This window comes from Theobroma cacao, chromosome 2 (genome assembly GCF_053813885.1).
Source record: "Theobroma cacao isolate CCN51 chromosome 2, ASM5381388v1, whole genome shotgun sequence".
Taxonomy (NCBI): Eukaryota; Viridiplantae; Streptophyta; class Magnoliopsida; order Malvales; family Malvaceae; genus Theobroma; species Theobroma cacao.
In genome coordinates, this window is record NC_142640.1 from 39,932,695 (window position 1) to 39,954,901 (window position 22,207).

The 22,207-nt window shown below is 32.4% G+C and overlaps 1 protein-coding gene, 1 long non-coding RNA gene and 1 pseudogene across 2 annotated transcripts; 2 read left to right on the forward strand and 1 right to left on the reverse strand.

Annotated features, from left to right (window-relative positions):
• The first annotated feature begins 1,850 nt into the window (after window positions 1–1,850).
• On the forward strand, window positions 1,851–3,394 carry MMP (matrix metalloproteinase). The gene has a single exon (XM_007044429.3). It carries the CDS (start codon window positions 2,117–2,119, stop codon window positions 3,224–3,226), a length of 1,110 nt encoding a protein of 369 aa, XP_007044491.2. The 5' UTR covers window positions 1,851–2,116; the 3' UTR covers window positions 3,227–3,394.
• A 4,297-nt stretch (window positions 3,395–7,691) lies between these two features.
• Window positions 7,692–9,011, forward strand: LOC148764263 (protein JINGUBANG-like; annotated as a pseudogene).
• A 303-nt stretch (window positions 9,012–9,314) lies between these two features.
• On the reverse strand, window positions 9,315–12,898 carry LOC148764264 (uncharacterized). The gene is made up of 3 exons (XR_016024441.1): window positions 12,761–12,898; window positions 12,436–12,457; window positions 9,315–9,578 (listed from the first exon to the last, which is right to left on the reverse strand). It is a non-coding gene; the product is annotated as an uncharacterized LOC148764264 (long non-coding RNA).
• Between the last annotated feature and the right edge of the window lie 9,309 nt (window positions 12,899–22,207).

Sequence of the window (22,207 nt, forward strand, 5' to 3'; positions counted from 1 at the left end):
AATTCATACATGTGTGTGCATTAAAATAAAGAAAATAAAAATTTTTATGTTAAAAGTTAGAATTTATAAAACAATAGAGAGAGAATTAAACTAGGAGAGTGATACATAGGTATAAAGTTCTTTTATATGTATTTTGTGAAGGCAAAATTTCAAAAACAAAAAAAAGGCATGAGCAAGTTAATGGACCGGAAAGATAACAACTCAACTTCTTATATTTGTACCAAAAAAATTTCATTCCTATATTATTTTGGTAATGAAGATACAAGTTTATGTATTTAAAGGGTTGTTAAATGACTCTTTGATAATAATATTAATTTATTAATTTAGTCCAATTCTGAATTTAATCCTTCTATCATACGAAAATATTAGATATAATCTCTCCACTATAATTTATATAAATTAAGTTTCAGTAATTCAAAAATCTGTTAATTTCGATCCAATAGTTAACACCATTAGAATTTTGCTGTTAAATAGGTTGATGCGGATAGATGGAGGTCGTGCAAATCTCCGGGTTGTTTTGGGGATGTACAAGTTGTGATGGGAGACTTAGAATTTTTCTTTTCTACAGATCTTTTGGGTCTACTGCACGCTGCAGGATGTGACTGTTATGAACACGAAGATATTAACTTGTTCATCTTTGTTTCTTTTAATTAATGGATTCTATTCTGTTTGAAAAAAAAAAAATAGGTTGATGTGGTGTTTATGTAAATTTTTTAGATTTTTTAATTATTTCTTTTAAACATGGCATGGATTTATCAAACCACATGTCAATCTCTACCCTTAAGTGATACGTGGCATTTGATAAAAAATATAATATAATTTTCTCTTTACACCTTTTCTTCTTCTTCATGTTCTTCTCTTCTCCTTTTTTTTCCTTTTCCAAGTCTCGCCCCTCACTTATTTTTTGATTTAGAGTAATTTAATAATTTTATGTTTTTATTAGATGAAATTAACAAAGTAACCTCTTGAGAACAAAACTTAATCACATTATGTTAGTTAAAAAAATAAATTACAGAATATTAGGTGAAAAAATTGAAAACTTGAAACTACATAAGATGTAAATGAAATTTACCAAAAAAAAAATTGTGAGATATCACTCTTGCACATAAAACAGATTGTGTCATGTCCATCATAAGGTATAACATGTTCCTAATAATTGATTATTTGATTAGTATATATCTTTAATATTCCCATTAAGGAAAGAGTGGAAAGGGGTGGGAGTGGGACAACATAGCGTCTGTCTGATAATTTCTTCAAAACGTAGATTAAAAAAAAGACCCCAGCAAAATTGTAGCAGTTCCAGATCTATGTTGTGGTGCTTTTATTGGTTAAGTAAATAAAGAACAACCAAAAAGTTATGTAAGGTAACATTTGAACCTGCAAATGACATGAGTCTTAAAGGAAATATAAATAGACAAATTCATTCATTATCCTATCATCCACAAAAATCAATTTATATGGCCAAAGAAAAAGGACACATCAACTTAAAAATACGTGTACGAAACAAAGAGGTCTCGCTATTTATTTATTGTGTTCCTATTTTTTAACTCCAATTTGAAAACATGAATCATTGCTTGACTTTCCCCTTCTTTCCATTACCGCGTCAAAATTGAGGTGAGGATCCACAAACGGCCTAACTTCAACCTACGTCGTTATTCCACGTGTCACACAATGGAAGCCTCAACGACTTTTCCAGCAAAGGGAGCACAGCGATCCTATTCGCCTAACCCCCAATTTTGACCTTTGTTCCTGTCAAAATAATTCCATTTTTTAATTAGAAGCAGTAAACATCAGCACTTGGAACATTCCTAGAAAACGCAACCGTTTCAATTCATAATTTCTGATACCCTGAACCCGTTCAACCCCACTATAATATTATCTTCTTCATCCTTTGACGGAAGATTTCAATGCAAATATGTGGTTACGTCGAATACATAGGTACACACTAGAAAAATAAAAAACCCCAACAAATCAAAGCAGCCGGCTTCAACTTCCAGAAACAAGAAAAAGAACGTTTAGACTTGTTTGTTCTCTCATTATCTACCATCCCCCATAAAGCTTTCCTTCGTTTCCATTTTTTTCAACGTCCAGAAAGAGCGAAAGCAAGGAAAAAGAGATGAAGCATCAAGTTTTTGTGATTACCATTTTGGTTTCGCTCTCATCATTCGCTTCAGTTTCAGCTAGATTCTTTCCAAATATAACAGCTATTCCGCCATGGCCACTTCCTAACGCCACCTCACTCGCCCCTTGGGATGCCTTCAAGAAATTCGCCGGTTGCCAGTCGGGCGAAAAGAGAGACGGCTTGTCCAAGCTCAAACAGTACTTTAACAACTTCGGTTATATCCCCAACTCTCCGACAAATTTTAGCGACGATTTCAATGACGAGCTGGAAAAAGCCTTGAAAATATACCAACAGAATTTCAACCTTAACGTTACCGGTCAACTGGATGATCAGACTCTTCAACAGATCGTACGACCGAGGTGCGGTAACGCCGATATAGTCAATGGGACGAGTTCCATGAACTCCGGCAAATCGTCGTCGTTTCACACCACTGGACACTTCCGTACGACGGCTCATTATGCTTTCTTCCCGGGAAGACCATTTTGGCCTGCCAATAGGCGGGACTTGACATACGGGTTCTTACCCGCAAACGAATTATCAGACGAGGTAAAGGCCGTGTTCACACGCGCCTTCGAGAAATGGTCTGCCGTTACGCCGTTGACCTTCACGCAAACGGATTCATTCTTCTCCGCCGACATTAAAATTGCTTTTTACAGCGGAGATCACGGAGATGGGGAGCCCTTCGACGGGGTTCTAGGAACTTTGGCTCACGCGTTTTCTCCGACAAACGGAAGGTTCCATTTGGACGCGGCGGAAAACTGGGTAGTGTCGGGCGATGTCACGACGTCTTCGCTGTCGTCGGCGGTGGATCTGGAGTCCGTGGCTGTTCACGAGATCGGGCATTTGTTGGGGCTGGGACATTCGTCGGTTGAAGATGCGATTATGTTCCCAACGATCTCTTCAAGAACAAGGAAAGTGGAGCTGGCGAATGATGATATAGATGGGATTCAGTCGTTGTACGGTAGTAATCCTAACTTTAATGGTTCGGCGACTACTTCGACTACTCAGGAGAGGGAAACTAGCGATGGTGAAGCCCGTTACTTGGGTTCACGGTGGGGCCTTGGCGTTTTCTTGACCGTCGGATTTAGCTTCTTATTTTTGTAGATTATTATGTAATTATTTTATTTGAGTATATTAATTCTTTGTTTTTATTGGGTGATATTTATGCTGTGCTGCCCCATGCCATGAGGTTATTTGTTAGCCATATTGTTAGGGGTGTATATGTATTGATTTTTTAGTATACTTACAACTTGATTACACAGATACTTTTAACTTTTTTTTTTCTTTTAAAGTTCTTTTTCCAGCGTTGGAGCTGGGTTTCAATTATGTCATGTTTGGACAAACAAAATTAGTCAAAGGAAAATTTTAATTTAGACGAAACTCAAAATCATGAAATTTTGAGTACACAAATTAAATCATAAAACATATGTAGATTAACATAACTACTTTTGGTACGAGTGATGTGATATTAAATTATATTATGGGAAATGTTACTTTCTATCTTATAATTCTATTTTTTCTTAAAATTTGAATTTAAAATTTTTAAGTTAAAATCTTAAATTCTAATAAAGAGAGTATTCATAGATTTATCTTTTGCCTGTAATTATATAAGATTAATAAGTTGATTTTTGGATGTGAAATTAGATAAATCCAAGATATAACATTTCTTTTATTGTATTTCAGCTTTTTTTTTTCTTTTGCGAACACTGTTCCTTTATTTCTAGTCATTAGCAATTTGGGTTTACCAAAAACTTATGTGGATAGAAGTGGTACTTATAGTGAAGAAAAAAATGGGTGCAATGCGATATCTTTTGTTTGTTCAACCCGAGCTGGATTTCTATAAATGGATGACTGCGCCAGTACATTCATTATTTCACTGGGCCTCTCGCAATGAGACTCTCCTTCAAGGTTGGCGGAAAAGGGCACAATTCTGTAAAAGGACTTCGAATTATACCAACATTTCGATTTAAGCTTTTATTCTTTTATTTGAGTTAATTAACTTTTCAACTTGTTATTTTTCTAAACAAGTGAAATTTGGATTCATAATGTTGACATAATTAAAAGCTCAGTTAATTCAATTGTGTTGCCATACCTGTGGGCAAATTTTGATGACACGGCAATGCTTGCATAGACAAAAATAGATGATGTGGCAATTTTAAGTAAATAAATGAAAAATAATTAATTAAACTTGTTCATTGGAAAAATTAATTGAAAAACCAAGACAGTAAGAAATTCAAACTCTCTAATCTCTATAAAGAAACAAAATACAAACATCCAGAATTTGACAGATCTAGTAATATTTTCTGTTTAATAAAAAATATCAACATCAAACAAATAATACCGATACCTTCTTCTTAGGGTTGAGCAAAATCAATTGAGTTTTTTTGAACCGAATTGAGTTCAATTAATGTAATTCAATCAATTCAGCAAACAGTCTTTTCTAATATTATTGTTTGATTCAATATTCCATGACAAAATTTCCCCCCCTCTAATCAATCAAACAATCAGAATTTAAAATTTTGACTGTTAAGATAATTAATCAAACTAATTCAGTTTTCAATCAGTTCAATTTTTATTTATTCGATTAATTTAACTAATTTTTTCATAAAAATTTCATTTATTCAATTTTCGTTTTATGCACATCGAACCAATAAAATGGATCATTTACAGCGCCCTACCCCTCATTCCTATTGTCGCAGTTGTGACCCCTACTTTGGAAGGGTAAAGATGGTAGAATTTGTGCCGCACCAAACGATGGGGCTCTGGTTTCCAGCAGGACAGTGATGACAAAATCTCTTCCCTTGTTCTTTTGAGTTTGAAGAAAGACTCAAAGGATGAAAGAACTAGATTTCTCCATGGTTGGAGGTCGGGAGCCTGGAATCGTTCAAAGCTTATACCTTTTAAGTGTTTCCTATATTTTGTTTTCATGAAGAATTATACTTTGTTCGGATACCCGTTCTCTTTGGCTAATGCGGCCTTTGCATCTCTATGTTTTTCTCTTTTCTGGTAAAATTGCAATTCTATATCTATTATTTCTGTTGAAAAATCTCTTATTTTTTTACTAATTTATTCAAAAAAAATCTAAAATTACAAATATATTTGGGATTATTAATCCATTTCAAAAGAGATTTCCACGACTTGATTAGCTATGTAATGTGTAATTCAATGGTTAAGCTGCATGAATTTGTCAATTTTCGACCAATTGCACGACTTGTGTCCTTGCAAAATAACGAAAATGAAATAAATGCTTAAAACCTTTATGGTGGATTGGGAGACTAGTTTTTGAATGCAGAGTCTTAATTCGAATCTTATGAGGGCTCTTAGGCCTTAGACCCTTAGTTCACTTATGATATGAATTAATACGGGGCCGTTATTCGTAACTTTATTGGGCCACTTGCTCCCTCTTTGGTAGCCAACTTGCTTCAAAGATTTCCATGAATATGGCAATGCCAATTTGTCGAAGATTAATGCTAGGTGACCATATTCATGAAGCATGAAAGCATCAAATCTGAGACCAACGGTTAGTCTTAAAATTTGGAGTCTCGGATAGAGCATAAAACGGCTCATCTCATTGAATGATTGTCAATTAATTGCTTGTTACTTAGCTGTAGCACTCTAAATTCATGTGCTGCAGATTTAACAAACCAAGCAATTCAGTCGCACACGAAAAATTATAACCAAACTAGTTTTCCACAGTAAGAAGCATAAAATTCAATTCATGGATTTTTGACTTCATCTACGTTGCAGGTGGAAGATTTAATATGTAATATATAATAAGTATAATAATAAAGGTATTATACGTGATATATATATATATAAAATTGACTGATGAGTATGCCTCATCTTAAATCAAGTAATTTTTTATATAATTTTTAAACATTAAAATACTTTAACTTATTTAATGTGATAATTATTGTAATTCTTTAATGTAATTTTAAAATATATAAGTTATGGCACTCATTAGACAACTATTAAAATGATATTTTTATTTCTAAAATGTAAACTTGGTTAATTCTAATCCTAAAATACTAAACAAGCAGGTAGAGCTAGCTAACTTTTGTTAGGGGAGCCAAACACACAAGAATTAGGGTTAAAAATTTTAAAAGCTAATATGTTAAATTTAATCATCAATTAAAAGATTGATAATAGAAATATAAAATTATAATATGTAAAATATAAATTATTAAATACTATATATAGAATTAATAATTTTTTCTTACATAATCAGGATTGTTTAAGTATTATATATTCAAAATAATTTCATTTCAACTAAATATAAAACTTAAAGCACATAAAAAAAATACTTAAGTTAATTTTCTCTTACATAATTAAGATTAATAAAAACAATGATATATTGATGAAATTTTAAGTAATAATGTAATACTACAACTTATATTTGATAACTAGGTAATAATTTATTAATTTTTAAATAATAAAATCATAAAAAATAAAACTTACAAACAAAAAAATAAATAAGAACATGACAAATAGAATATATATACTATTTATGACAAAACAAAAAAGAAAAAAATATGATTGTTTGTAGAAATTTAAGAAAAAAATCTATAAAAACTTAAAACATATGAGCAACTCAAATAAAAATGAAAAAATAAACAAATATAAATTAAAAAAAAATAAAACTTTAAAATTAAGTGAAATATGCAAAATTATTTTATTATTTTATTATTTATATTAATTATTAAATAAAAAATTATTTTAAAAGAGTCATTAAAAGAATATATAAAAAATTTTAAAAATTTTAAAAATTTTGGAGGCCATGCCTCCATCACTTAAGGAGGCTCTTCCCTTGTAAACAAGTCTCTAAACTTTTCCACTTTTCTTAAATAATTTCCTTTTCTTCTCTTGTACCCAGATAAAGTCTTATCCTATGGTTTATATCCAAATAGGCTCTCATATTTATATTATATATGGTAATGATAATGATAACAGCATTTGAAACGTAAATTAAAGCATGAAATGTGATGATCGTGATTCAGGGAACGACTGCCTGCAAAAAATCCTGTACAACCGGACCCATCAAAAAGGGAACTCGCAGCTCGTAAATCATGGGATAACAACGACCGCTAAAAGTTTATCTAGAATTTTCGTTTATGATTCTCAAACAACCGTCCAAAAAGAAGATTAAAACCTAACATCAGAAGAGGTTAAACCTACAATAAAACATGAGATAAATGAATGCTATATTTGTATTTCTTTTAATAGTGGAGCCATCAAGATTAGTGGTCCCTTGTAACGAACAAGTCTAGGCCCCGCTGATGTGAGCTTTTCCTACCAAACTCAAAGCTAAGGCAAAGAGATTAAAATTCCAAAACTTGTATTCAAACCCTTTAGTGGAAGCATCAGGTTTTATCTCAATAACAGGCAATGCAGATTTACATTTGAATACATGCTCTCATATGACATACTGATTTTCATGGCAATTTCCCCTATCTTAGCATTTGTGGACACATATCTTAGGAAAGAACAGCCGACAGTAGCTTTTTCCATCTACTGCTAAAACGTGCCATCTGCTATGTTTTGTTTAATAAGCCTCCCTTCCCTTCATGGTGATGCATTTATCAAGATGTTTGACATAAACCTTACCACCCATATAATCTTGTCAACTGTTTCTTGTGTTCAGCTTTGACAAAAATGGGACTTCTTCCATGTCACTTCTCTTGCTACAGAGATGATGAATCTCAATCAAGGTCCAATCATCTTCATTCAGAATCATCAAACTCTTCCATCTCCTCTCAATCAAGTCTACCATCTGTTCCCTCCCTTACTCCAGTTTCGCAACATGATCAAACCCCAACCATTCACCATAAGTGCATAGCCACCCTTAAAGGTCACTCCTATGTATTCTCCCTCGCTCTTGCCAGGAAAGTCCTTTATAGTGGCTCTTCAAACGGTGAGATACAAGCGTGGAGCCAGGATTTTTCTGAGCAAGATAATCCAGCTGATAACATTGTGGCTACTAGCAACACTGCAACTAAGTCCCTAGTGGTTTTAAGGGATAAGCTTTTCAGTGCTCACCAAGATAACAAAATCCGCATATGGAAAATCCATAATCACTTAAAGCAGAAGTACAAATGCATAGCCACTCTCCCAACATTGAATGATCACCTCCTAAGATGCTTCTCAAAAAAGAATTATGTTCAAGTTCGGCGTCACAGAAAAAGCATGTGGGTACATCATGTTGATACTGTATCTGCACTGGCAATATCAATAGATTGCTCTCTTCTTTATTCTGCCTTATGGGATCGAACATTCAAAGTTTGGCGGACATCTGATTTCAAGTGTTTGGAGTCTGTACAAAATGCACATGATGATGCCATGAATGCCATAGTATTGTCTAAAGATGGCTTTGTTTATACAGGTTCAGCAGACAAGACATTTAAGGTATAGAAGAAGCATGCAGGAGAAAATAAACATTTGCTGCTAGCAACACCGGAGAAACACAAATAAGCTGTTAATGCTTTAGCTCTTAATAATGATGGGACTGTACTTTATTCTGGTGCATGTGATCGATCCATTCTTGTTTGGGAAAGGGAAAGCAGTGCCAAGGGAGTGGTAATAGGCACATGGTTTAGGTTGGTGCACTTAGAGGGCGTACCAAGGCTATATTGTGCTTGGCAGTTGTGATGGATTTGACATGCAGTGGATCAGCTGATGAAACAGTTAGGATTTGGAGGAGAGGAACTGACAAAAGCTATTCTTGCTTGGCAGTTTTGGAAGGGCACAGAAGGCCAGTTAAATGCTTGACGGCAGCAGTTGATGGTAAACTAAAACTGCAGGTGCTTCTGAACCTGGTACTACTTACATGGTTTGCAGTGGGAGTTTGGACTATGATATTAAGGTCTGGCAAGTATGGGCTCCAGTTTTCTGATCTTTTTCTTTTTCCTTTACTTTGTGATTTTATAAAGTGGGTTTTCCTGGCATATACAAGACTTAGTAGCTTCAGGAAAATTAGGAATTGAATTCTATTAACATTAGTGGTTTGTCCGAAATATATAGATAGTGATCTATTGTGAATTTGATTTCAGATGAGAGATCCATTAATTGGATCAAATGAGTTGATGTATCTTCAATTTATCCCATAGTGTAGAAGCTATTAAGAAATATTCTCTCAAATTCCAGAGTTTGATCATTTCTGAAAAATGAAAACAACTTTAGTATGCTTAGCCTCACATGCACAAAATATACCCAAAATTTAATAAGAAAATTCAAAGTTTATCAACTTATTAAAACCGAAGCATTGATGTTGAAGATTGCTGCTGTAAGTGTTTCAACTTTCTTTAGCATCATATGACAAGAGACCTAACAGCATTTAAAGGGATTTCATACAGAAAGACAATCAATGCATAGAAAAGGGAAAATCTGACCTTCCCTTACATCTTTTACAGTAAGAAGCATTTAATTATCTTCTCAATGATTTGTATGCTTTATGAGTTGCCTGCAAGAGGTGGCAAAAGTTTTACATAAAAATAAAAAAGCTAGAAAGTTAGATTAGCAAGGATCAACAATTAAAATATTTTATATTTCTCCCATACATGGGCATTGCTCAACTAAACAAGGCAAAACTAGTTTTTATATCATCGCAGATCAATGTCAATTTGCATTTTGAGCAAGCAAAATGTTCAGAGGTATTACTAAACTATTCTAAGAGAAGCTTGACACTGTTGCTGCAAAGATATGATCTGAATCTGTCGTATGCCATCAGATCACAGCCAACTAAAAGTTAGTAAACTGCCCGCACTGAAAAGGACACAACCAGAAGGGTTTATGCATGAAAAAAAACTCAAATTGCTGCCATTACCAGACATTAAATGAATACATTATGTCATTGAGTAGCTTACGGGATGATAAGATGGTATGTCAAAGCATTAACACCAAATTAAATCTTGTTCCAATAAACGAGGACCAATATGCTGCGACCAGAAGTAAAATAATAAATTACAGAACTGACTGTGACCTAGTATCCATGCGGCATTAAACAACACCTTAAGTACTAATAATTACTCAGTCAAAAAAAGTATAACTATTAATAATTCAAATGTCATGAGGTATACAACAGTCATTCAATTTTCTTGTTGAACAGAGATATGTTAATTTGTTATTTCAGGAAATTTTAAATTTTTATGTTCCTCAGTGTACCAAGACAAACTCAAGAGGAATTAATGTGCATTTTGATTTGAACAATTTCTACGTTTCTTACCCTTTACAGATAAATCAGACAACCAAAAGCTATGGATTTGGACAGATGTTTGAAATGGTCCTACACAAATCTGGAGAACAGCTCAATTGCTAAAAAGAAATAGATAATTCTTCTCACACAGTAACAGGAAATCTAAAAAATATAAAAAAGCTTTACCCAGGAATGAGTATTGCCTCACTAAACTAAATTAGTATGATTTTGAAGTTTTCAGCACAATTTCATGAGTACTTTGTTGGTATAATTATATCCGTTGATCATATATTTCTATAATTTATTATTATATCTTTACTAAAATATATTATTCCATGATGTGTTGTAAAGATTTAGTCCACTTAATTAATCACAAGTGGGGTGTCAGTTACGTTAAAAGTCATCTACCAGGCCTTAGTTTATTAAACCCTCACTTTATCCTCTACAAACTTTTGTTTTTTTTTCATGATATTTAAAGATAATGGAGATGGGACTTTTTCAAATAGGGCACAAGGTCCAGTTAACAATCCTCTTGAAGGTAATTAAAGAAAGATGCTAAACATTATCAACCTATTTGATGTAGCAGCTTTGTGCACATCCATGTTTCTGCTGCCACATTGATTAACATATCCATGGCAAGAAATATTCTCCTCTTTGCTTTTTATCCATAGCCTTTATAAACTGGAAAGGTATGGCTAAATCAAACAGCAGTTATACTCTAGCCTGACGTGAGATTGACAACATCCAACACCTAAGACAAGTATCAAAGCCAGCTGCCCACCGACAATGAAATAGTTATGCATAGCAAAGCCTAATAAATATGGGTATAAGTAAATCCGCAGCAATACCTCTTCCTTCACAACCACTAAGCAAATTTAATATTTTTCAAAGTTCAAGTTTAGCCTATGCAAACATATTATTCGGCAGTTTAATATTGAAATACTAATCATGACATGTTAAAGCAAATATAATTTGGCACCTCTTCTTTTTAAACTACAAAGAACATTCAAGCTGAATGCTTTTTTCTGAGCTAAAAACCAGAATGATGTTTTCTCAGAAAATTTTTAATGCCTATCTAATTTTGTAAGCTGCATAGAGGAAAGCAATATTAATCACAGAACTAATAATTTTCTGAAAATTATTACTACTACATCATCTGCCATGTCTGGTAACCAGATTTCTAGCAGGCTACTTTCTTTCTGGAGGTAGGTATAATTATGCCCTCATAAGAAAGACTTGATATCAGAACAAGGTATACTATACCTAATATGAATCAAAGAAATCTAAATAATCCATCTCATTTTCCTCTCCCCCCTACTTCTTTTCCTTCTTCTCCCTCTCCTCGTGTAAACACATCAGATACAGAAAGCTGAAGCATAAGTTCTTAAGATGCCACAGGTCTCACTGACAGGGAAGAGTGTGTGTTGAGGTTAGGACCTATATGAATGTTACGATAATCAATCATGAATTCCATTGACATTAATTGGATGAGAATGCCTGTAAATCACACATGTGAAGCTCTTGTGCATCGTGATCTGTGCACTAATTGTAGATTTATCGGAGGAATCACTTCTATCAAACAAGAATATTTCCTCAAGTATAACTAATTTAATGGAAGATCAACATGGAGTATGTGTGGCTGATCCAAACATTATCTGAACCCATCTGGAAGATCAAGAAATGACCAATTTATCTCATGAGAGTTAAAGAAATTAGTGAAAGAGCAGAAAGTTAAGCCGGTAGATAAATTTACATTATCAACCTCGGTGCTAAGAATCAAGGATCTCCCATTTGCAAACCCAAATATATGTATGTATATATATATATATTTTACTACAGTCATCTTTGACAAGTTTGGAGTAAAGTGCCAGAGTTTCTTGTAGAAGTGAATATGATCATGGGGAAAAAGAACATTGTAGCAGAATTTCTTCCATTGTAATAAATTTCATCCAAATGCACAAAATATGATGTCTACTTAACGCTGAACTGTAAACTTTGAAGTTTTGGCTAAATAAAATAACAGATAAACATAGCATCAATAAAGATAGATACCCAATTACCCATTATAAAAATAAATAAATAAATAAAGATAGATACCAGAGAAGAGGTATAACATGAAATTCACCTGATTCTGTTTCCTCCCGTGCCTTCATATTCCAAAACAAGCATGGGTAAATTTCAAAGTTGAGAGTAATCAATCCACAAATTATAACAAATGGTAATGCAAAGAATGGGTAAAAACAAAAGGAAAAAACAGAATCCAAGTTGAGGAGTTATTATTAGCATTTTAACCATTATAATTTGTGGAAGATGAAAGTTTCAAGATAATTACAACATACTAGCCTGGCGAATTTATTATCTTATGTTCACAGCACTTCCACTGGAAATGTAAAGAAACAAAAACAAGGAAAAGGAAAATATTACAATCAAATTTTACGGCAGAAACTGACCTGGAGCACACGATTTACGCCCAGCCAAAAAAAAAATCCGGTTATTTTCTGTTGAAATTTCAGGATCATCATACGGGAAAATCTAAAATGTGCTCTTTGGCGGGGAAAATGTTTTTTTTTTTATATATATTTTTTGTGTCTTGCAAATGCAATTCTCAATAATATTTTAAAAAACTCTGAATTTAATTTTTTTATTTAAAATTTTTCAAATTTTATTATTTTTATTTATAAATTATTATTAATAAAAGTTTTTTCTTTCAAAACTATAAACAAATTAGTTTTCAAATATATATTTGTTAAAATTTAATCTTATCAAAAATTTAAAATAATTAAATTCAGAATTTAAAACAAGATGGTATATACGAGATAAAAAGAATAATAAAAGTAACGTATATGTCAATTTTGAAACTATAGGATAGTGTAGGTCTTCTAACATTAATATTCAACCAAAAAATCATTTTTTTATAGATAACAACAAGCTGCACATATTTTTTTTAAAAAAATTAGATTAAGAAGATAAGATACATTAAGGATGGCTTCATTTTAACAAAGATGACCAATAAAAAAAATCAAAGAAATCCTTAAAGTGCAACATTAAATATGGTCCAAATTTTCATATATTAAAAAATAGGCATGAAAAATGGTTAATCTTATGCTTAGGGGTGTGCAAACGATTATTTCGGTTAGTTCGATTTTATATATCTAATAATCTAATTAATTTAACTTATATTTAAAAATAATCGAAATTGAACCAAATTCTACAAATAACCAAACTAATCGTAATCGAACTAATTCAGTTAATTCAAATCGGTTTTCGAAAATTGAACTTGGGAAATTTTTTATTTTTTTGTTTGTATATATTTATTTATATTGTATTTTTTTTTATAAATCAATACTACAAAAATATTAAAAATGATAGTAAAAAATTATAATAAATAAGATGATTACTCATACAAATAATTAAAAACATAGATGAAAGCAACAATAATAGTCATGAGCAAAGAACAACAAATCATTAACAATATTCAACAATGGATAAAAACAATAACAAATAGTCTTCAACAAATAACAGGAAATAATTAACAGTCTTCAACAATGGATAAAAGCAACAACAAATAGTCTTAAATGGAAATAATCTTCAAAGATTACTTCCTCCCCAAATGCCTCTTGATGCCATTAGCAACTTAGCATAAACATAGGATGTACCTTTAAAAGTTAAAAAAAATTAAAAAAAAAACATAATTAGTTTTAAATAGATTATAAAAAAAGTAAGTTAGAACATGTTAAATATTTTATAAATTTAAATAGATATTAGATAACATTAGTACATTACTTGATTACCTCCAAGATTATCAAGTACATTGTTCGTTGCAATCTTTGACAATTTTAAAATACATAAACAAGAAAGTAAGAAATAAAGCAATAACATATTAACAATTGAAACAACAAAAATGAAATGATGATATAAATAAAATACTTACCTTCATCAACTTTCTCAAGCGCTGCCAAATCATTCTCAGTGTCATTAAAATAATAGGAAGGTCCACATAGCTAATCTTGGGCACAAGTATGGACTTGCACCATCTTAGGCATTACAAAACTCCTATATGCATCAAGCACACGACCATCGATGCTAAAAGCTGATTTTGAAGCAACTGTGGATGGAGGAATCGCCAATATATCACGAGCTAGTAGGACAAGAGTAGGATATCTATGAGTATTAAGTTTCCACCAAGTGAAAACATCAAAGTCATCACTATCAATTGCAACAGGCTCATTTAAACTCAAATACTTCTCCAATTTTGATTTATCCTCTTCCCTACCAATTGCAATCTTATACCTCTTAAATTCATTCAAAAGAGCAACACTAGCATTAGAGTCAATATCATCATCAAATTCTAAAATTTAGCTCATTTAGGATTGGCTACTGTCACCAACTTTCTCTAGAGGAGGTTGTACCTTTTTTTGGTATTCAGTAAGCAATTCTTCCATTGTTTTTTTGAAACTCACACAAATCGACGAAGCTTGCTCATTTGAATACATTTTTCTTAAACAAAACTCCACAAATATAAGTTTCTTCCTTGCATCAAGAATAAAGGCAACATAGAGTAGCTCCCCAATACTTATCAAATTTTTCTTTCATTCTCTTTGCTATTGTTTGCAACTCAACATCAAGACGTCTTTGCCTATCTCTCAAAATGCATTAAACACCATAAATATCATCAAGGAAAGTATTAATAGTGGTATAAGAAGTACTTGAAACTTTTACTGTGAATGTATAAATACGTTTCAAGAAAAGATTCAACCTCTTAACATTTTCCCAATCCTCATGTTTAGGTATCCTATCTCCCATCAACAAATCAATTTTATACTGAGAATTGGCTTCCTTAAATAAATTAAAGGCTCTTTCAAACTTTTAAGTTGTTTCTAACATCAAGTAAGTGGAATTCCTTCTAGTACTAACATCTAAATACAACAAATTCTTTGATTGAATATTTGCAGACTCAACACTTTCTTTGAACTTTACTAACCTAGCAGGTAACTTTCTCACGTATCTAACTGCCCCTCCAATACAAGCAATTGAATCATTCATTGCTTTCAGTCCATTAGTGACAATGAGATTAATTATATGTGCAATGCATCTCATTTGTAGAAATTTACTTTCTAAAAACTATTTCCTGATAAGTTCAATTTTTCTTTATACGTGCTATTGCAACATCATTGGAACCAACATTATCAACAGTAATAGTGAAAACCTTACTAATACCCTAATCACGCAAACATTTATCAATTGTTTTCCCAATGGCCTCACCTTTGTGACTATAAATGGGACAAAAGTTTAAAATTCTTTTGTGTAATATTCAATCATTGTCTATAAAGCAAGCCGTAAGACACATATAATTCTCTTTTTGAATTGATGTCCATGTTTTTGTGGTTAGAGAAACTTTAAAAGAAGATGTTCTCAATATATGCTTGAAATGGTTCTTTTCATCAACAAAAAGGTTATAGAAATCTCTAGCAATAGTCCATCGTGATGGCACAATAAATCTAGGACATGAAGTTGACACAAATTCCTTAAATCCTTCTCCTTTTACAAATCTAAAGGCAACTCATCTCTAATGATCATTTTAGTTAGAGACTTTCTAATGGCTTCTTGACTAAATTTCCAAGTTCTTATTGACCTATCTCCTGATTGAAAAGCTAACTCAGTTTGAGCAGAATCATTAGTAGCACTAGAAAACTTTTTGCAAGAATCCATGTGAATCTTTAATGAAGTTATGCCATTATATATAGTATTAGCAGAAAGTACCCTATCACAATAATTACATCTAGCTTTATGTTCACTTTGATCATTGACGATTTTGGTGAAGTGTTTCCAAACTTTAGACCTTGGTGGAAGTGCTTTCCTTTTCTTAAAATTGATAGCATCACTTTCATTAGTGGAGATTATAGTTTGTTGTGTAGTCAATGACGGTGACAATGACAGCATGTCAATAAATGTAGATCGCGTAGTAGCATCACTAGGAGTAGAACTTGCCATTGAAATCTTCAATCTGTCACTCAAAAAGAATTAATTGATTAGCAAATATATAATTCAAGAATCTATTAAAGAATCTGTCACTAATAGCACATATTAAAAAAACATTAGCAATTATAATAATTTAATATAATCATTCATATGTAGAAATTTGCTTTCAATTATATATGTTTCACTAATTTTCTGCACTCTACTGCATCATCAAATATCATGTTTTTAGGCATTGGCTGCAGCATTGAAAATTGTTGATTCTCTTAAAATAGTCCATAGTTTGCACTTTTATTTTCTTATGGTTGGGGATTTTAACAGTAAGTGCCTTATCCGTGAACGTTAGTGTAATGAATGGATTCATCATATGTATTTTGATTTTAGAAATACCCTATCCATGATATATTTACATTGTAAGTTTGTAACTAAATATGTGCATGACTCACTATAAAGGGGTCATTATCCCATCATTTTCAAATTTTATACTCATAAGAATTTGATATATGTCTAAGCTAATAAATTTCATTCTTCTTTCTTTGTACAAAAAAGGAGACAAAACGTAAAGCAAAAGTGCATGAGCATTGTGAATTTACTCAATAAAAATTTGACAATTATAGGCAAATGGTGTTAGAGATTCGAGAATAAGACAAATTTTCCTTGGAGAAAGGTTATCCTCAAGAAATATGTAGGATCTAAGACTTATTCTTAGATCCCTTCAACAAACAACATTAAAAAGATGTCAAGGGTGTAAGGGTGTGGGGGGACATCATAAGCATAATAAAATGTAACAAGCCTATCATCATTTTTAGGAAATGAGGCATGTCGATGGATGGTGGGCAATGGGAAGAATTTTATGTTTTGGTTTAATTCTTGGGTGGATAGTAAACCCTTGAAAACAAAGTTCCCTAGGTTGTTCTTAGTGGCAATAAACAAAGAGGCGAGTGAGAGATTATGCTAAGGAGATTTCCTCGTACAATACTAGATGGGAGGTTGAATTTCAAATAGACTTATTCAAGTGGAATAGGAACTACACTATCAATTAATGGCCCTTTTATGCAAAGTGTGCATAATATAAAGGAAGGAGGATATGATGATTTAGATTTTCAATGAGAATGAAGCTTCTCAATCAGGCATCTTTCTATCTCTTGATTGTGTAGTAGAAAACTAGGGTAAAGGAGCTCTTACAAATTAAGATTTGGAAAATCAAAATACCACCCAAAGTTCAATGCTTTCTATGGCTTTTTTATTTAGATAAGTTGCAAAAAAAAAAAAAAAAAAACCCTAAACTTAAAGAAAAATATTTGTTTTGCAGTGCTTACTCTAAACTTTTAAGAAAGGTTCCAATACTTGCATAATTTTTGGATTTAGGATGGTAAACTCGAAAGCTAGTTGGTAATCAAGTATTACGTATCATTAATTTCCTTTATATTTTTCTCCTTAGTTAAATTTACCTTTATTTTTTCCATCTCCACCAAGCACAAGAAATTGAAATCCAAGAATTCCATTTTCATCTCTGTCATTTCCATGAACCAAACAGACCCACCCTTGCACAAGCATTAACCAAAAATTCAACCTAAGAGAACATAGAACAAAAGGAACCAAATGAAAACAAAAAAAAAAAACTTACGTGATGTGGGAAGGGTGAAAGACGGTAGCAAAAGCCAATAAGAATCGAAGTGATGAACTAAAGAGGAGAGAAGAAGAAGAGAAAAAGGTGGAGACGACAGAAAGAGGAATAGTTGAAGAGAAGATGTTAGGTTTATGATTTATTTCCCATGCGAAACCCCATAATACCCTTTCTCAAGTTCGGTTAGGAAAATTCCTAACAGAAATCGAATCGAATTAATTCTAATAACCGAACTATCCTAATCGAACTATCCAAAGAATTGAACTAACCAAACTAAAAAAACTGAACTCACTTCGATTTGGTTTGATTCGATTGTTCAATTTGGTTCGCATTTGGACACCCCTACTTATGCTAAATTATATGAAATACCCCATACTTTGATATGGTGATAAATAAAGTTGATTGAATGCAAATTGATGTCAATTAAAATATTTAGAAGTGATAAAAGACGAAAGGAGTAGTTTAGGATAAAATATTCCGCAAGTGAGAAAATAACAATAAAATAATAATAATTTTATCGGAGGAGAATTTGTGAGATAAAAGGCGATTTGGAAGTCAAGTGAGGCATAATAAGGTATTTTGGGTACCAAGGAGACAAGATAAAATTTTTAGAATAAAATAATATTTTATTAATGAAATAATATTAAAATATTAATATTTAGCCTGATGTCGAAATCAGTCATCAAGAAGGATCATATGGTTGATCCAAGCGGGGGAGAAGATGACAAGCCCGACTCTATAAAAATATTTATCATGACATACATGTGATGGATAGCATGTTTGCATGCTAGGAGAGTCCCGAAAAATTTACAAAAGTCGGTATTGTACCTAGGGGTACAATAAAGTTGATTTAAGCCTCGAACTAGATTAAATAGAGAATTTATGATGAAATTAAGAATTTTAAAGTCTCAGAATGGTTTAATCTGGTGATTCGGAGTTCGAGGATCAATTTGGAGTCAAATCAGAATTTTTGCTATATAGGGGCAAAATGGTCATTTGCCACTTGGGGACAAAATGAGAATTTTAGAAAAGATTTCTTTGGCCCCATTTGACTTATTGGAGTATAATTTGACTTATTGGAGTAAGATTTGAGGTTTAGAAGTGAAAAATTTTAATTTCGGTATAATTTGGAGTAAAAGGGTAAAATGGTAATTTTGCCACCCCAGGGGCAAAATTGTAATTTTCCACCACCAGGACATTTTTTCAGCACATGGTCTTCCTTTATCCTATTTTTGACCATTGACTAATTGTGTGGTGGAGATAAAAAAGATTAAAATTTTTAAAATTTTAAAAACGGGCCAATGACATGATGCCATGTGTCATACATTTATTATTTTATTATTTCTTTATAAAAAGGCATAAAATCAGCCCATCTTCCACCCCATGGCCGGCCAAACCAGCAAGAAGAGAGAGAAAACAAAAACAAAACCCTAGAGAGAGAAAATCAAAGAAAAAGTGTGAATTTTTAAGGAAATTAAGTGAAAAAGGTGAGATTTTTCTATTAAGCTTGAGTTTTCTTATTCCCAAGCATTTCTCTTTATTTTTCATGATTAAATTACATGATTTCATGATGAATTCAATTCTGAGAAAATGGGTTAGGAGAGAGAAAGTTATTAGATTAATTTGATTTTAAGTTATGTTAGTGTTTTAAGTTAGTTTAGCATATTTAGGAACAAAACAACAAGAAAAGAATTTATTTTCCTCCATTACCATTATTAGCCGAATTTTCTAGGGGAATATTGGCTGATGATCTTGATGTTTATTTGAGGAATTATGATGAATAATGATGAATTATGAGCCTAGAAAAATAATGGAAATTTTCGGAGCAAAAATACGATTTTTACCCACTAGGAGTATTTTCGTAATTTGCTACCGAGACTGATAAATTGAATCTCATTCACAGTCATTAAGGTAATTTAAGTATAATTGGAGTGTAGAAAGTGAGAAGAATTGATTTGGAGTTAAATTGGAGATAATAGGCCGAATTAGGTCAGCACCGCATTTAAACGGTAGTCTGATAAGCTGTATATCATATCATGCATATATACCAAGCCTAAATTGATTTTATAATGGTCAAGCATTGATGTGGTGAATTATGTAATATACATTGTGGATAGGTGGTGAGCAAAGTACACTGGTAAAAATACAGAAATTGTGCTTGGAGACTGGGATTAGGAGTACATCGACTCCTAGAACAGTGAGTGAACTTATTATCGTCTTAATTATCTAGAGTAGTTTTATACAACTGTGTGATTTTATGAAAAATGAGTTTAAATGGTAAATTGCTATGTTTTAAGAGAAATTGTGATTTTATAAAATGATTTTATAAATTTTCTGGAAAATCGAATATTGGTTTTGAAAATAGAGTAATTGGAGACTGCTAGTTTGTGTTGCAAATTTATGGTTTTGAATTGAATGACTTATGATAATAAATGAGCATGAATGGCTAAACTGATTTTGGTGTTAGAATTATTTATACTGTGTATTCAGCCTTGAGAGGCTAGGTTGCAATAAATTGCCATGTCATGCTAGAATGAATTTTATGGATTGATGGATTATATATTAATTATTTACTACAGAGGGGGTTCCGTGGACCAGCCTATTAGAGGGGCACGGTAAACTCCATTATATTATTACCTCGAACGGAGAGGCGCGTAGGGTATCTCCTGGGGTATAGCTTAGGGTTCACTTCACGCCAAACCACCACGTGAAGGAGAACTCAGCCAACGCCAAGGAACGACTGTATTTTTCTCAAACTAAAATATATTTTAAGTGTATACAAGATTTTAACAGCCTTGGCGGACTCGGTTAGATGCCCTGCGCAAGGTATCACCGAGTATGAGTTTTGACACGAGCCAAAGTTTTAAGAAATTCATAAGCCAAGTTGATTTCTCGATTTTTATGGATTGATTTTATTTGGTTGAAATGAGTTGAAAGGTAATGAAATTACAGTATGATGATTTATTTTAATTGTCTCCATTTACTCGACTTTAGATAGTTTAGATGGTATCTGTTTACTCACTGGGATTTTATAATCTCACCACCCTAATTTCCTCACATTTCAGGCTCAGGGAATTCCATAGTTAGCTAACTTTGACAAGGACTTTCATTTGGACTCGAATCGGTAAAAGCTGTAGGTTTCCAACTTCCGATGCATTTTGGTTAGATGTGGGCCCACGTGTCACTGTAAAAGAAATTTTATGCTTTGGTTATTTGCTTTATAGTATATATAAATATAATTAACTTTTACGCTATAAGAATTATGTACCGATAGTTTTATGAAAATTATTTTATAAGAAAATAGTTTATTTTATTGAATATTTTTATTATATTCAAATGGTCAAATTTTCACTTCAAATGAATGTTTTAGATATTTAATTTGTTTTTAAATCATTAAATATATATTTTCGGCTTACTTACTACATTTTTAGCAAGTTTCGAGGTTTTCAACAAAAATGACGAAAATGCCCCTGTGAGCCAGAAAAAAAATGTTATGTTATGATTTGAAAATGATTTGTAATCCTTCGTATTTTGATATTTGATAACTATTGCTCACCAGGGAAGTGCGAAAGCTGATACGAGAGCCTTGCGAGGTTTCGATCGACATTCGGGGTGAAGAATGTTTGTCGAGGCTTCGCGGCGGTTGTCACGGGCTCGATGGGGAGTTCTGGGTCGTGACATTATATCTCATTTTTTAATATTTATTTTGACTGATGAGAATAACTTACTTTTCTTTATAATTAGAGATTGATCGTTAAGACGCCAAGTTGATTGTTCTCTGTTAATTTTTGGATAAAATATTCTAATGTCTTTAAGTTTTGACCATAATTCTACATGAGTCTATTAGTATTCAAAATGGACAGTTTGCCCCAAATGTGTAAACGATGTTAACAAAAATGTGAAATGTCCAAAATACCCTTCTTTTCCTTCACTCTTTTTCACTATTTTTTTTTTCGCAAGCTGACTAATGATGCCCCCTTACATTGATTGGCCACCCCGTGGTCGGATTTAGCTATTGAATGACAAATCCAACTAGATCTCTTTAAGGAGAACACAAGGTAGCGCAAGATTGGTGCTCCTTTGAAGGGCGCAAGGCAACATATGTAACGACCCCTCCTCGGTCGCTACCGGCGTCCGAGACCTCTAGGAGATCCCGTCAAATCCCGAACAAGCTTTAAAGAAATTTCTCAATAACTCATTGTATATTTCTACTAAACCGTATTCATGTTTGAATCATAAATATTTAAAACATTAATTCAACAATAACCATAGCCATTCAATTTTGACTTTAAGT